The following is a 17,784-nucleotide window of genomic DNA, read 5'->3' on the forward strand; positions in this document are numbered from 1 at the left end:
AAGTGAAATAAGCCAGGCAGTAAAAGGCAAATACCATATGATCTCACCTATAAGTGGAATATAATCAACAAAAAAAATAAGCAAGCAATATATAGCCAGAGATATTGAAATAAAGAACAAATTGACAGTAACCAAAGGATGGTGGGAGAGGATAATGGGGGTGAGAATAGGGGAAGGGTCATCAAGGAACATGTGTAAAGGACACATGGACAAAGCCCAAGGTGGGTAGGTTCAAGGGTGGGAGGCAGGGATGGGTGAGGCAGGGGCTGTGGTGGGTTGAAAATGGAGGCAACTATACTTGAACAACAATACATAAAAAAGAAAAAATATGCCCTATATTTATGTAATCATAAATAATGAGAAAGCCATTTTGGAATTATTTTCACATAGTATTCAATTTGCATTTTAAAAATGTGTCTGGAAAAAATGTTGAACAAGTTTGCAGTCACTGACATCTCAAATTGGCAGTTAGCTTTCTGAAAATCAATGCAGCATGTAAGGTGTGTTTCTTTTTATGCTTGGTTTGTAATTTTTATCTAAGATCGAAGACTAAAACAATAGGTTCATTTCTCTGAATTAAACTAATGAATGGTGACTGTATCGCTGAAGGAATAGGAAGTAACATGTTCATGATGTAGGTGAATGATGTGATTCCCACTAATACAGATGAACAAGAAAAGAAAAAGGAAACAATTAAGATACTGAAAATTAATACCCTGAATATATGAAAGAACTCATACGACTCAACAAATGCTCAAATATCACACTTACTAAATGGACAAAAGACTTGAATAATATACAAATAGTTTATAAACATGTGAAAATTGCTTAATATCATTAGTCTTTGGGCAAATGCAAATCAAAACCACAACAAGATATCACTGTATACTCACTATGATGGCTATAACTTAAAAAATAGAAAATAACCAATGTTGGCAAGGATGTGGAAAAAATGGAACTCTTCTATATTGGTTATGGGAATGTAAAATGGTTGTAGCCACTGTGGAAAACAGTTTGGCAGTTCCTCAAAAATTAAACATAGAATCACCATACGAGTATAACCCAGCAATTCTAAGTATATACCCAAGGGGATTGAAAACAGTTACCTGTATAGCAATATTTATAGTGGCATTATTCACAATAGCAAGAAGGTTGAAACAACCAAAGTGTTTGGAAATAGTGGTGATGGTTACACAACATTGTGAAATGTACTTAATGTCAATAAATTTTGCACTGAAAAAATGGTTAAAATTGTACATTTCATGTTATGTATATTTTACCACAATTACCAAAAAAAAAAAAAAAAAGGCAAGTTCTTAATGGGATTCAGGAAAGTAAGCCTAGCAGGGGTTGGTAGAAACAAAAGGGAATGTTTGAGGGATGAAAGGTGGCAGTGTGCTTGAAGGGAAGATATTTAGGGCATAAAATGGAGAAAACTGAAATACAGTGACGTACCACATAGCGATGTTTGGTCAACAACCTACTGCAGGTACAATGGTGGTCTCACAGATTATAAAGGAGCTGAAAATTTTTATCACCTAAGGATGTAGTAATTATCATAACATCTTAGCATAGTGCAACAGTCATGTGTTTGTGGTGATGCTGGAGTAAATAAGCCTGCACTGCCAGTCAGATAAACATATAGCACATACAATTATGTGCACTACATAATGCTTGATAGTGATAGTAAATGACTGTTTTTCTGGCTTATGTATTTACTATAATACACAAAGCAAGCTTTTTAAAGGCCGTTTAAGTGTGCACTCTTTCTACTTGTAAAAAGAAGTTTGCTTTAAACAGTGTGGGGTGTTAGCCTGCAGCAGCCTCATACATCTCCTATTTAACATGTCTCTTGATTGCATCCCTTTCTCTTGTGTTTGATTTACTCTTGTGGTGTTTTGTACAGTAACATGCTTACAGCACAGGCTTGTTCCTTGTGGTGTAGGTTTGGATCCTAAGTATGTAGTAGGCTAGACCATCTGGGTTTGTGTAGTCGTAATCTGTGATGTTTGCACAACAATGAAATCACATAATGATGTTTCTCAGTATGTGTTTCTGTTGTTAAGTGGACAAGACTCTACTAGTAAGATGTGCTTCCTAATCTGTTGCAATGCTAGAATTTCAGTAGTAGAGTGTTTCCAGTTAATAAAATTGAGGATGTGACCACCATGGCTGTAGACTGCTTAATAAGAGTGGAAAATGACAGTCTCCAGAATTGAATGTGGTTAAATTCACACAGGAGACAGGGTAGAAAGCAAACCTGAGTTGGATGTTGAAGATGAATAAATTGTTAGTAGTTGATTTGCAGGGGTCTCAAAGGATAAATGATTTTTTTCTACTGTAGTTCTTAGTTCTGTACTTTTATTGTATAGTATTGACAGGGAGTTGGTTAAATTTCTTTTTATTAGACAAATTCTGGTAAGCCTGGTGGGTTGCTTGTGGCTAAGCCAATTCTGAAGTTAACGGCTGTAGAAATTGGCTTGGCAATATTTCAGCTCTTTTGTCTGTACAGAGGTTTTTATCTGATTGTGTATGTCAAGGTAAGTACGATGAAGGGGAAAGGCATTGCCTTCCCCATCATGTTTTTTAAAGTTTATATGCAAGTTAAGAGTTTTTTCATTACTTTTTTTTGAAATGTACACATTGTAGTACTTCAAAAATATCTTTTTTGATCTACTTGATTAAAATTTCATATTCTATATCACATAATATCTATTATAAAATATGTTCAATTTATAAATCAAAGAGAAGAAATAATTTGGAAAGCCCAAAATAATTAAATTGTACTTTGAAAGTAGTTTGGCCTCTTATTTTCTTTCCTCTTGTGGCATATCTTTTATATAATATAGTGTTTGATTTATATGAGGGTCAAAATGTTGTTTCCATTTTTTCTTAGGAAAACGGGAAATCATTTTCATAACTTCATTAGTTGGCAAGATCTAAGAGCTATTGAACTCGTAAAATCTTGGAATAGTTCCCTTATAATGAAGGTAATCTTTTTTTTCTTGGCAACTTGGATATTACTGTTTTTTCCTATAAAATTTCCTTAGCTGTAGACTTAATTGTATAACCTCCTACCTATGCTGTTTTGGACATTAATAAGAGAATATACACATGTACATTCCCACACCAGTGAAACTAAATAATAGTTACCCAAAAGTGTATCTAGTAGACTGAAGTACTTAATACTATACTTCAAAATGTCTCGAGGAGGTTTGGAGTAGACTGAATGTTCACATGTTAGTGAGAATTCATGTTTTCATTTCTGGAGAGATGGAAAATACAGACAATGTCCAGAAAAGATGCAGCAATGTCCAAATTTAATCATTTTGTTATAAGAAGTGGAGTATGTATATTGAGGTAGTTAACTAGCTGACTGTCACATGCTCTTAATATAATACCTGGCACATAGTAAACAAGTGATGATTGTGGTGATGGTGACAGAGACAGGAATAGCAGCAGTATCAACATCATCTCGCTCTTGAGTGGGAAACTGAGTCATTGGGTAAGAAGACATTTTCCAGTTCCTCAGCTGTAGTGAAACTTGCAATATTTGGTGTTATAATAATAAATATCACATATTATTATTTTAATATTTCTAATATCTTCTCAGCTAGGGTGTGGACACCAGACAGTGCAGGGGGCAGTCAAGTTTCACCAGTTTTACATGCTGAATATTTGTAGACATTAATTTTATATAAAAACAAACATGAATGTATTATAGAATATGACAGCAATGCATGAGTGAAACACAAAAATCTCATGCACATTGATTTTTTTTGTTAGTTTAATATATAAAAATGCACCTTATTTTAATAACTTGTGAGGCTAAACTCTGAGAGGTGCTGTTTACAAGAAAGACAGTAATTAAGGGAGTTGAAAGTGATATAAGACAAGACATGAATCCCAATCAGTACAATTTTAAATTATACTATTCATAATATGTAATTTTTTACCTTAATGTATAATTTTAGTTTTTAATAGGTCAATTTACAAACATTCCTAAGTCATAACTAATTCCTTAGCCAGTGAGATGTTGAAAACTTTTTTTCCTGTAAAAATAAGTTATGGCTCTGGCTGGTGTGGTTCAGTAGATTGAGGGGTGGCCTGCCAACCAAAGGTTTGATTCCCAGTCAGGGCACATGCCTGGGTTGCAGACCAGGTTCCCAGTAGGGGACATGTGAGAGGCATCAACACATTGATGTTTCCCTCTCCTCTATTTCTCCTTTCCTTCTCCTCTCTGAAAATAAATAAAAACAAATAGTTTATCAATAGATGCAGGAAAAGCTTTTGATAAAATCCAGCATCCATTTCTGATAAAAACTCTCAGCAAAGTGGGAAGAGAGGGGACATACCTGAACATAAGAAAGACTATCTGTGACAAATCCACTGCCAGCATTGTACTCAACGAGGAAAAACTACAAGCATTCCCTTTAAGATCAGGAATAAAATAGGGATGTCTGCTTTCACCTCTCTTATTCAACATAGTACTGGAAGTCCTAGCCATAGCAATCAGACAAGAAGAAGGAATAAAAAGCATCCAAATTGGAAAGAAATAGGTAAAACTGTCTGTATTTGCAGGTGACATATCATACCTAGAGAAACCCAAAAATTCCATCAAGAAACTACTAAAACTGATAAATGAATTCAGCAAAGTAGCAGGATACAAAATTAGTACTCAGAAATCAGTTGCATTTTTATATGCCAATAACAAACTAACAGAAAGGGAATTTAAGCCATTGACAACTGCTTCAAAAAGAATAAAAATACCTAGGAATAAACCTACCCAAGGATGTAAAAGACCTGTTCTTGGACACTGAAGAAAGAAATTGAAGAACATACAAGTGAGTGGAAGCACATACCATGTTCATGGATAGAATGAATTAACATAAATAAATGTCCATCCTACCCAAAGCAATCTATAGATTCAACACAATTCCTGTCAAGATTCAAATGATGCATTTCGGAGAACTAGAACAAATATTTCAAAAACTTATATAGAACCACAAAAGCCCCATATAGCAACAGTGATTCTGAAAAAAAAAAAAGAACAAAGTTAGAGGAATCACACTACCTAATATCAAACTATACTGCAAGATAATTTGATTACTATATCCATAGTAATTAAAATAGCCTGGCACTGGCATAAAAACAGACACATAGATCAATGGAACACAGTAGAGACCCCAGAAATAAATCCATACCTTTGTAGTCAACTAATATTCAACAGAGGGAGCAACCACATACAATGGGCTAAGATAGTTTATTCAACAAGTGGTATTGGGAAAATTAGATAGACACATGCAGAAAAATGAAATTAGACTACCTTCTTATACCACACACAAGAATAAATTCAAAATGGATCAAACACTTAAATGTTAGACCCCAAACCATAAATTTTATAGAAGAAAATATAGGCAGTAACATCTCAGACATTGTTTGTAGAAATTTTTTATTGAATATATCTCCCCAGGCAAGGGAAACAAAATAAAAAAATAAACCAAAGAGACTTCATTGAATGTAAAAAGGCTTTGCACAGCAAAGGAAATCATGCACAAAATAAAAAGGCAACCCACAAAATGGGAGAATATGTTCGCTGATACATTTGAGAAGGGGTTAATATCCAAAAATTTTTAAGTAGTTACAAAACTTAATGCCAAAAGTACAACCCAGTTAAAAAATGAAATGGCCAAAGGACCTGAACAGACATCTGTATGTCTGTTGGACACATAGATGGCCAATAGACATGAAAAGATGCTCAACATCATTAATCATCAGAGAAATGCAAATTGAAACCGCATGCGATACCATCTCATACCTATCAGAATGGCTATTTATCAATAATTAAAAAAACCAAGTGCTGTGGAGCAAAGGGAGCTCTTTTGCACTGTTGGTGGGAATGCAGACTGGTGCAGCCACTGTGGAAAGCAGTATGCAGATACTTCAAAAAATTAAAAATGGATTTACCTTTTGACCCAGCAATCCCACTTCTGGGAATATATCCAAAGGAACCAAAAACACTAATTTGAAAGAACATAAGCACCCCTATGTTCATTGCAGCATTGTTTACAATCACCAAGATACGGAATCATCCCAATTGTCCATCAGATGAGTGGATAAAATAACTACAGGACATTTATACAATGGAATTCTACTCAGCCATGAAAAAGAAGGAAATTTAACCCTTTGAAACAGGATGGATGGATCTGGAGAACTTCATGCTAAGTGAAATAAGCCGGTCAGAGAAAGAAAAATACCGTATGATCTCACTCATGTGTGGAATCTAATGAACAAACTGAACTAACAAGCAAAACAGAGACAGACTCATAGATGGAGAGCAGATGACAGCTAGTGGGGGGTTGGTTAGGGGTGGAAGGATTGAGCAAAAAATAAAAAGGACTCAGGGACATGGTTGCTGGTGGGCATGTAAGGGGACTAAATGGTAGTAGAAAAAATATAATAAACATTATTTTTTAAAAAAAAGAAACAGCCCTTCTGAACTGACAGATATAATAGTTCTTTTTAAAGCTAAAAAGAAATTTAAAAAATAGATTGTGACCATGAAAACATTTACTTCTCTAGTATAAGCCCAGATTGCAAATCATAACACAAAACTGTGACTTTAAGCACAAGAGGGAGTGTTTAAAGCATTTCATGTACTTCATATTGAGCATGTGCATGATGTGAGTTTTAGCAGAAAAATGCATACAAACAGGGTCTATCCTGCCAGTGAAGGAACCCTACCTCACAGTCATGTTTTCCCAGGTGATACAGTTTATTGATCGAGGCTCTTGGAAATTTTTAGGGTCTATGTGCCTGAGCTGGTACCAAGGTCATTAGTTTAGCCAAGAGTAGCTCCAAGCTGAATTGTGAAGGAATTGAGCTGTGTTGTCAAACTCCTGGCACCATTGTTTTCCTTCAGTCTCCCCAAGTGCCCATGCTTCCTTTCACTGCTGTTCTGATTCTTGTTAAGGCTTCTTTTTGCTTTCAGCATAAAAATACCTACTCCTTACCATGGTTTGGCCCTGCCTACAGTTCTGACTACTTTCCAGTCTCATTTCTTCCTGAAGCTGCTAAGGATTAGGTTCCAGCTTTGCCAGCCTGCTTTTATTCTTATAGCACCCAGCCCTTCGTCACCTTAAGGCCCTCACACTTACAAGGGGCTTCTTCTGTTATCATGGCTGATTGTTCTCATTTCTCAGGGCTCAGCTTTATGTCAACTCCTCAGGAGCCTTTGCCTGCCATCTTGTTTAAAGTAGTCCGCAACTCCAATCCAGTCTCTATCTTACTGTCCATTATTGCTTTCACAGCATTTATCATTTTAAAAAATTTTTATTGTTGTCCAAGTATAGTTTTCTACCTTTTCTTCCTCTTCTCCCCTATACCCCAGCCATCCCCAACTCCCTCCCCTGATTCCACATCGCCCTTGGTTTTGTCTATGTGTTCTTTATAGTTGTTGCTGAAAACCCCTCACCCTTTTTCTCCCATTACCCCCTCCAATCTCCCCTCTGGTTACTGTCCCCTTGTTCTTTATTTCAATGTTTCTGGTTATATTTTGCTTGCTTGTTTGTTTTGTTGATTAGATTTCTGTTAAAGGTGAGATCATATGGTATTTGTCTCTCACCGCCTGGCTTATTTCGCTCAGCATAATGCTCTCCACTTCCATCCATGCTGTTGCAAAGGGTAGGAGCTCCTTCTTTCTTTCTGCTGTGGAGTATTCCATTTTATAAATGTACCATAGTTTTTTATCCATTTATTTACTGATGGGCACTTAGGTTGCTTCCAGCACTTGGCTATTGTAAATTGTGCATGTAGCTGGACAACTACAAAAATAAACTAAAGGTGGATAAAAGACTTAAATGTAAGTCATGACACCATAAAAGTCCTTCAGGAGAACATAGGCAGGAAAATCTGAGATATTCCACACAGCAGTATTTTCACTGATATGTCCCCTAGAGCAAGGGATATAAAGGAAAGAATAAACAAATGGGATCTCATAAAAATAAAAAGCTTCTGCACAGGTAAAGAAAACAGCATTAAAATGAAAAGAGAACCAACTATATGGAAAATGTATTTGCCAATGATACCTCAGACAAGGGTTTGATCTCCAAAATACCTCACACATTTTTAAACTGAAATTTTAAATGAGGTAATTGTGGATTCACATGCAATTGTAAGAAATAATACTGAGCCCTGGCTGGTGTGGCTCAATGGATTGAGTGCCAACCTGTGAACCAAAGGGTCACCAGTTCAATTCCCAGTCAGGGCACATGCCTGGGTGACCAGGTTCCTAGTAGGGGGTGTGTGAGAGACAACCACACATTAATATTTCTTTACCTCTCTTTCTCCCTCCCTTCCCCTCTGTCTAAAAATAAATAAATAAATAAACAAACAAATAAATAAATAAAATATTAAAGAAGAAAAAGAAATAATACTGAAATCCCATGTACACTTCGGAGTTTCTCCCAATGGTGACATTTTATAAAACTACTGTATAATGTTACAATCAAGATCCATAGTTTTTATTCATATCTCCTCAGTTTTATTTGTACTCATTTCTGTTTCTATGTGTGTATTAATTTCTGTATATTTTTTCATGTGTTCATGTATCCACCATGCAGTCAGGACATTGAACAGTTCCATCACTACAGGGATCCCTCATGTTGCTCTTATATACACATCTACCTCTCTCCTGTGCACCTCCCCACACTCTCAAATCCTTAGCTTTTTGCAACCATTAACCTTTTCTCTATTCGTATTTTTTTCATTTAAAAGATGTTATATACATAGAAAGATACAGCATAAAACCTTTTGGTGTTTGCCTTCTTCACATAGTATAATTCCCTGGAGAATCCAAGTTGTTTTTTATTGCCGAGTTGTATTCAGCGTTACAGATAATACTGCCTGTTGGAGGACATGTAGGCTTACTCCAGTTTTTTGCTATTACAAATAAAGCTATTATAAACATTCATGTACAGAATTTTGTGTGAACATAAAATTTCATTGATCTTGGACAAATACCTCAAGAGTTCAATTGCTAGGTTATAAGGTAATTGCATAACCTATAAGAAACTGCCAAACTGGTTTCCAGAGTGGCTGTATGTACCATTTATTTTCCCACAAGTAATGTATGAGTAATAAGACATACATTTTTCTTATTTTAACATCTTTGATATCAGGATGCATTTTGAATTATTAGTTGTATCTCAATATTATGTCATAATTCAGCTGGCAGGATTTTTTTCTCTTTTGGTAGTACTTTAAATAATAATTTCCTTTAAAATCAGTATCTTCTTAAGTGATCTCATTTATTGATTTGATTACTTATTTGTCCGTATCCTTCCACTGAAAGGTAAATATAAGGAAAGTAAGGATTTTTCTTGTATCATTCACTCTGTTTTCTCAAGGCCTAGCACATCCTTGGTACATAGAAAGGACTCAAGAGCCATTTGTCAAATATATGAGCAAAGGTTTTAATTGTTCATATGTTGACTAAAAGTACTAGTGTTGCAACTCCTAATACTTTTTGTGTAAGTCTCTCCTCCTCAGGTAACTAAATTTTAACAGAAGATCCCTCATGGATCCTAAATCTAATTTTTTATAGAGAAAAGTATAATGTGCTTCTATTTCATTTGAGGCACTTTAAGACATAACAAATCAGAAGAAGGATTATGAGTGGCCACTTTAAATACTTTTAAACAGTCTTATATTTTAATAAATAATGTAAAATATAAAGAAATACAGAAGTTTTGAGCACTGATCAAGTGAAATGAAGTTAGAAGAGTACAAAGTTTCTTCAGTTACAAGACGAATAAGGTCTGAGGATCTAACGATAACATGATCACTGTTGATAACACTGTGTTGTACTATTGAAATTTATAAAAACAGTAGAACTTTTTTCTTACCAAAAAAATGGGTTAAAAATTAAAATGGGGCTTGTTGTTTAAATGGATAAGATGGAAAGCCGGCACATTTTGATTATGTTGTGCTAAAAGTGAAAAAAGTTAATTCATATTACTATTTTAATAACTAGACCAAAACCTTTACACTTATTTTTTTGGAAAGTGGTGGGGATTAACAGAAAAATGCAAGAAGTGGGTAAATTCTCCATAAGTGAATACTTACAAAACATCAGTCTCAGAGATGGATTGTCCATCTGAGTCCTTGTAGTAGGTAGCAGGGTAAGGTTTTTTTTTGTTTGTTTTGGTTTTTTAGTATGTGTTACAAATTTTAAAACTCGGGGCTTATGTTCTGTGTAAAGCTTTCTTTAAATTAAAGATTTTTCTTATTAAAAGTATGTTTAAGGACTTCTGGCCGAGATGGAGGTATAGATAGATATATTCCACCAGCTGATTTGCCTCCTCATGCAATGACCGGAGGACAGCAACCAATCTAAAAACAAAAAACAACCAGTACTGCCAGAAAATTGACTGTATGGAAGTCCAACAGCCAAGAAGTTGAAGAAGAAACATTCATTGAGATTGGTAGGAGGGGCAGAGATGGGCAGCTGGGGTGGAGAGGATGTGTAGTGAGGCAGTAGTGGCTAGTGGAACTGGTGGCCCCCCATTTGCATGCAGCAGATAAAAACTGGGAGGGACAACTGGAGAGCAAGCAATCCCAGCCCCAGGCCAGACTGTGCAGCCCAGGATTCCAGTGCCTGGAAAAAAAGACTCATAACCTTTGGCTGTAAAAACCAGTGGGGGCTGTGGCAGTAGAATAAACTGCCGGTCTCTCAGGAGAGTCCACTTGAGGGGCCCACAGGGCCTAAAGTGTATACAAACCCAGCTACTTGGGGAATCAGCACCAGGGCAGGAGATGTAAGGGCGCCTGTCGCTTGCAGGAAGTGGGGGAAGTGACTGAAAATGGGGCAAGAGCCAAGCAAGCAGTGTTGTTCCCTCTTGGATTCCTCCCTAACACATAGCACCACAAACCTGGGAAGTGGGTTGCCCTGCCCTGGCAAATACCTAAGGCTCTGCCCCTTACAACATAACTGGTGTGCCAGCACCAGGAGTCAAAGCAGCTCCATGTAATACACAGAAACACAGAGGCTGCCAATTTGAGAAGACAAAGAAATATGGCCAAAGTGAAAGAACAGATCAAAACTCCAGAAAAAGAACTAAGTGACACGGAGATAGCCAACCTACATGAATTTTTGAATATGCGGAGTCCAAAACAATAGCAATCAGGATGCTCAGAGAAGTGATTGAGTACAGCTGCAAAATAAAGAAAAAAGTGAAGGCTATACAAAGTGAAATACAGAAAAGTATACGGGGAACCAACAGTGAAGGGAAGGAAGTTGGGATTCAAATAATCAATTTGGAACAAAGGAAGAAATAAACATTTACCTGGAACAGAAATAAAAAACAAGAATTCAAAAAAAAATTAAAAAAGAGGAAAGGCTTAGGAACCTCTGGGACAACTTTAAACACTCCAACATCTGAATCATAGGGGTGCCAGAAGCAGAAGAGGAAGAGCAAGAAATTGAAAACTTATTTGAACAAATAATGAAGGAGAACTTTCCCAATCTGGTGAAGGAAATAGACTTTCAGGAAGTCTAGGAAACCCAGTGAGTCCCAAAGAAGTTAGACTCAAAGAGGAACACACCAAAGCACATCATCATTAAGTTACCCAAGAAGAAAGAGAAGAGAGAATCTTAAAAGCAGCAAGAAGAAAGGAGAGAATTATCTTCAAAGCAGTGTCCATAAGATTAACAACTCATTTCTCAAAAGACACTTGCAGGCAAGAAGGGGCTGGAAAGAAGTATTTGAAGTCATGAAAAACAAGGGCCTACATCCAGGATCACTCTATCCAGGAAAGCTTTCATTTAATATGGAAGCATAAAGTGCTTCCCAGACAAGGTAAAGCTAAAGGAGTTCATCGTCACCAAGCCCTCAATGTATGAAATGTTAAATGGACTTAACCTATGAAAAAGATAAAAAACATTGAACAGTAAAATGACAACAAACTCACAACTTTCAACAACTGAAATTTAAGAAAAAAAATGAACCAAGCAAACAACTAGAACAGGATGGAGTCATAGAAGTGGAGATCACATGGAGGTTTATCAGCAGGGAGGGAAAGGAGAGAGAATGGGGGAAGAAGGTACAGGGAATAAGAAGTATAATTGGTGGGTACATAATAGATAGGGGGAGGTTGAGAATAGTATAGGAAATGGAGAAGCCGAAGAATTAATATGTAAAACCCATGGACATGAACTAAGCTGGGAGAATTGCTGGAGGAATGGTGGTAGTGGATGGTGGGAGACAAAGGAAAAAAATGGGACAACTGTAATAGCATTATCAATAACATTTAATTAAAAAATTAAATTAAAAATTTGATTATTAGGTAAGTATAGACAGTATTAAAATTATGCATCCCAATTTTAGTTACTTAATGTGTAGTGGAAATTCCTTCTGGGTTATGCTAACTTGATTAAAAATATAATATTAAAAATAATAGCAATATATTTTAAAATAATAAAACATTATTAAAAAATAGCAACAAAGCCTTCTCCGCTGACTCTCTTTACTTCCATAGTTAAAAGTAGGGAAAGAGGAAGAAAATAATTATTTTTAAAAGACTTTTATAAGTACTTGAGCCTACTTGATTTTCTTAAGTCCTGAGAACACTGTATAAGTAGTTAAATAACTTGCTTATTATTATTGGGTTTGTTTGCATAGGTATGAAATTAATATGGAAACATGAAACATCATTATTAAATGTATTTTTCTAAAATTCTTTAAAATAGCTAATACACAGTTCCTGCCGAATGCTTCACTTTTTCACTAGAAGTAAACGATTTTTAGCAGCCAGTTTGTTCACTTTCACGACCCAGCATGTTTGTTTGAGATTGGCCTGGATTTTACAGAACATGGCTGAGGTAAGAGAAGTGTGTGTGTGTGTGTGTGTGTGCGCGCGCGCGTGTGTGTGCATGTGTGTGTGCACGCCCATGTGTGCTTATGGAGCCTATGGGAAAGATTCAAGGAATAAGGATAGTAATTTGATTATTTGAGGGAAAATTAATTATTTACAACATATTGGGATGGAAGACAAGGAATCTTCGTGTTTTTTAAAACCTTTTTATTGTGAGTCATAGAACATACAGAAAATTAAACAAATGTAGCATTCAGTCATATACTGTAGCAAACATCTGTGTGATATTACTTGACCGAAGAACTAGAACACTGTAATATTGTGTGTTACATATTCTTTCTACTTTTACTTATATTTTTCTTTCTCAATACAATATTTAGTCTTACCCGAGTAATTTTGAACTTTGTATAAACAGGACCATACAGTGTTTATTCCTTTGTATTTGACTCCTTTTGCTTAACATTATGATATATGTGTGAACTATATGCATCTTTTATGTAAATTTATTTTCTTATATTTACACTGTTAGTGTTCAATATATGACTTTATCATAGTTTATTTTATTTATCCATTCTGTCCGTGTACATTTGAGTTATTTCTAGTTTGGGGCTATTATGAATAATGCTGCTATCTTTTGATGTACCTATAAACATTATTTCTTTTTTTGACTTTAAAAAAAATTCTCACCTGAGGACATTTTTTAATTGCTTTTAAAGATTGCATAGAAACATTGATGTGAGACAGAAACATGGATTGGTTGCCTCCCATATATGCCCATACTGGGGATCATATGCCCCCAGACTGGGGATTGAACCCTCAACATAGGTATGTGCCCTGACCAGGAATCAAACCTCACAACCTTTTGGTTATGGGTTAGTGCTCTAACCAACTGAGTCACACTGGCCAGGGTTGTAAATGTATTTCCACTGAATCTACATGTAGGACTGGAATTTTTAGGGCATGAATGTGTACATATCTTCATTTTTAGTGAATAATATTGAATAGTTTTCTGAAGTTTTTGTCAATTTATATACCCCTCACCAGTGAATGACAAGACTTTTTATTTTCTTTACCACCATAATTGATATTATCAGTCTTTTGTGGTTCTGGTATCTCTGTGATTTTACACTGGATTATAAGAAACAAGATCCAACTCTATGTTGTCTACAGAAGACACACTTCTTTAGATTCAGAAATTCAAATTGGAAAGAAATACAAATTGGTTAAAAGTAAATGGGATCCCAAGATGACTGCAGAGTAGGTGGAAGCTATACTCATCTCCTCCAGCACTAAACCAGATTTACAGCTAAATTATACGTTCATCAACCTGAATAGCCAACTGAAGACTCTACAGAAGAAGCCACATAGAGACTGATAAGAAGTGCAGAGACACAGAAAGGGCTGGTCCTGCACTCACGTGTGGTGGTTGAAAATCCAGAGGGATATCTGATCTGCATTCATTTCCCCTGAGGAGCAAGGGGTCTCAATCCCAGCCCAGGGCACCAGAGCCAGGAAGAGGAGCCTTCATAGCATCTGAAGGTGAAAATCAGTGGGGATCTGTTCATCTAGGGGAGATGGGATTTTGATAGAAACCCAGGCACTCTCTTGAAGGACCAGCACACAGGATTTTGTTCTTAGACACTCACATGGGGCTATGGTACAGGTTAGGTGAGTCAGGGCATACAAGAGTCATAAACAGAAAATATGGATGGCAAGGTTTCAAGGAGAGATTTGGAGAGTCATCCATCAAGATCCCTGGGTCCCTCTCTCATACCACCCTAAGATGCTAATTGCCCAGCATGGAGGACTCCAGGGATATTCCGAGAATACTCCATATTCTTATGGCACTACCCTAGAGAGAGAACTAGTTTAGTCCTGTAACTCCTAGTGGCACCACCCTGCTGAGCTCAAGTCCTACAGAAAGGTCTGCTGGTTGCACCCATTGAGACCTTCAGTGCCCTTTTTCTTGAGAAGTTCTTGGGAGAGACTCAGACAGACATTGACTACGTAGCTCCAGAGAAGGGTCATTCATCCCCACCTGCATGCTGCCAGAGCCCCTCCCCCAGTGGGCAGAGATGGAGTGGTATGGCTCTGCAGTAGCAGCCACTTTCCCCCCAATAAATACCTGACTGTGCTGTCCCCAAGCTCAAGATTCACTAGCCCTGTCCTCTGAACTTCAGCCACCCTGCCCTAGCAAGCATGCCTTCTGGAAGATAGTGGGTATGATCTTTGTACATAGTTTGGCTCCTCCCAAGTGCAGTGAGACCCAGTAGAGGCAGCCATTAGCAGTGGATTGCTTGATAGCTCCAGACATGTAGCTCAAGACCAGTTACAGGCAGTATTTGACATCATTCTGCACCTGAATTCCCTCCAAAGGAGACCCAGAACCAATACAATCAGTAGTATGCTTCAGACCATACCAGAGCATAACCGAACTAGACATATGAGTGGCACTCCCAAAGGAAAATCACAGCAGGCACCAGACACTGCTCTTGACAACTGTGCCTTGGGGACAGCCCCAACACAGTGCCTCATAAAATAGGGTCAGGGCCATTTCTAATACTCAGCCTGAAGGTTAACCCCTCTTGAAAACAGAACAATAGCATTCAAGACTCAACTACAACAGGAGTGCTCACATAAGCCATAAAAGTGACATTCCTGGAGCACCCAGCTCAGGTGATCTGGGAGATCGTTTGTACCACTGAGCCCACAAGACACCTACAACATAAAACCACTATAACAAGTTTGGAAGTCATAGCAGATCTACCTGTGACACAGACACAGACACAAAGGGCAGAGAAAATGAAGAGATAAAGAAACATGCCCCAGTTGAAAGAGTGAGAGAGTCTCCAAAAAGAGAATTAAATAAAATGAAAGCAAACAGAATACCAGATGCAGAATTCAAAACAATGCTTATAAGGATGTTCAAAAGAATTAGGGGAAGAATGAGTGATTTCAGTGAGAACTCAAAGTGATAGTAAGCATTTAAAAGGACATAGGAAACATAAAGAAGAACCAGTCATGAAGAATGAAGAATGAAGAATACAGTATCAGAAATAAAGAATACACTGAATCAAAAGCAGGTTAGAAGAGGCGGAGTATTGAATCAGTGATTTAGAGAACAAGATAACAGAAAACACCAAAGTAAAGGAACAAAAAATTGTGTTTTAAAAATGAAGAAATTGTATGGGATCTTACACCTGGGACAACATCTAGCATAGCAACATCTACATCAGAGGAGTTCCAAAAGGAGAAGAGAGAGAGCAAGGGATCGAGAACCTGTTTGAACAAACTATTACTAAAGAATTCCCTAACCTGTTGAAGGAAAAAGACGCACCTTTCCAAGAAGTACAGAGGGTCCCAATCTCCCAATCAAGAGGAACACAAAGAGGCACACTTCAAGACACATCATAATTAAAATGGCAAAATTTCTAGACAAAGAGAGAATCTTAAAGGCGGCAAAAGAGAAACAGGAAGCAACATACAAGGAAGCCCCGATAAGACCTGCAGCTGACTTCTCAATGGAAATTCTCCAAGCTAGAAGAGAATGGCAAGAAATATTCCAAGTAATGAGAACCAGAGGCCTGCAACCAAAGCTACTTTACCCAGCAAGGCTCTCAATTAAGATGGAAGGCCAAATAATGAGTTTCCCAGACAAAAGAAGTAAAAAGAATACACCTCCACCAAAACAGCACCGCAAGACATGCTAAAGGGACTGCTTTAAGAAAAGGAAGAAAAAAAGCTTTAAATGTAAATGGATTAAATGCTCCAATCCAAAGACACTGAATACCTGAATGGATAAGAAAACATGACCCACACATGTGCTGCCTGCAAGAGACCTACCTCAGAACAAAGACCTACACAGATTGAAAGTGAAGGGCTGGAAACAAATATTCCAGGCAAACGGACAGGAAAAAAAAAAAAAAGCTGGGGTAGCAATACTCATATTAGACAAAACAGACTTCAAAAAAAAAAAAAGCCATAAAAACAGAGCCAGAAGGGCACATCATAATATTCCAGGGAAGAATCCATCAAAAAGATGGAAACATTGTAAATATATTTGCACCCAGCATAGGAGCACCCAAATACATAAAGAAAATCTTGGAGCACTTCAAGAAAGATATTGACCACAGCACAATTATAGTAGGGGATTTTAACACTTACTGTCAAAAGTGGATAGATCTCCCCCCCCAAAAAAAAATATCAACAAGATATTGCAGCATGGAACAATGTCCTAGATCAAATGGACTTAACATATATATACAGAACCTTTCATCCAAAAAAAGCAAAACATACGTTCTTTTCTCATGCACATGGAACATTTTCAAAGATAGACCACATGGTAAGACACAAAACAAGCCTGAAACAGTTCAAGGAAATGGAAATCTTATCAAGCATTTACTCTGAACACAAGGGACTGAAACGAAACAAACCACAAGGAAAAAACTCAAAAACATTCAAACTCAGGGAGATTGAACAGCATGCTATTAAACAATGAATGGCTCAATAATGAGATCAAGAAAGAAATAAAAAACTTTCTGGAAATGAATGAAAATGTATCACAATAGTCCAAAACATATGGGAAACAGCAAAGGCAGTCCTGAGAGGGAAGTGTATAGTGAGACAAGCCTATCTAAAAAATATAGAAACATCTCAAAGAAACAACCTAACCCAACATCTACAGGAACGGGAAGAACAAGAAGACAGCCTAGAGCAAGAAGAAGGAAGGAACCAAGATCAGAGAAGAGTTAAATGACATGGAGACTAAAAGAACAATACTAGGGTTCAATAAATTCAGGAGCTGGTTCTTTGAAAAGATATACAACATTGACAAGTCATTAAGCAGACTAATCAAGAAAAAAGAGAGAGGACCCAAATAAACACAATCAGAAATGAAAGAGAGGAAATTAC

The 17,784-nt window shown here is 36.9% G+C and overlaps 1 protein-coding gene across 1 annotated transcript in view; it reads left to right on the forward strand.

Annotated features, from left to right (window-relative positions):
- The window catches only part of GK5 (glycerol kinase 5), a 100,948-nt gene that overhangs the window by 42,157 nt on the left and 41,007 nt on the right, over positions 1 to 17,784 (forward strand). The window contains exons 4-5 of the mRNA XM_053672898.1: positions 2,897 to 2,990; positions 12,749 to 12,880. Coding sequence (XP_053528873.1) covers positions 2,897 to 2,990; positions 12,749 to 12,880 — 226 coding nt within the window. The remainder of the gene's footprint in view (positions 1 to 2,896; positions 2,991 to 12,748; positions 12,881 to 17,784) is intronic.

Source organism: Artibeus jamaicensis, unplaced genomic scaffold (assembly GCF_021234435.1).
Source record: "Artibeus jamaicensis isolate MK-2021 breed Jamaican fruit bat unplaced genomic scaffold, CSHL_Jam_final contig_793, whole genome shotgun sequence".
Taxonomy (NCBI): Eukaryota; Metazoa; Chordata; class Mammalia; order Chiroptera; family Phyllostomidae; genus Artibeus; species Artibeus jamaicensis.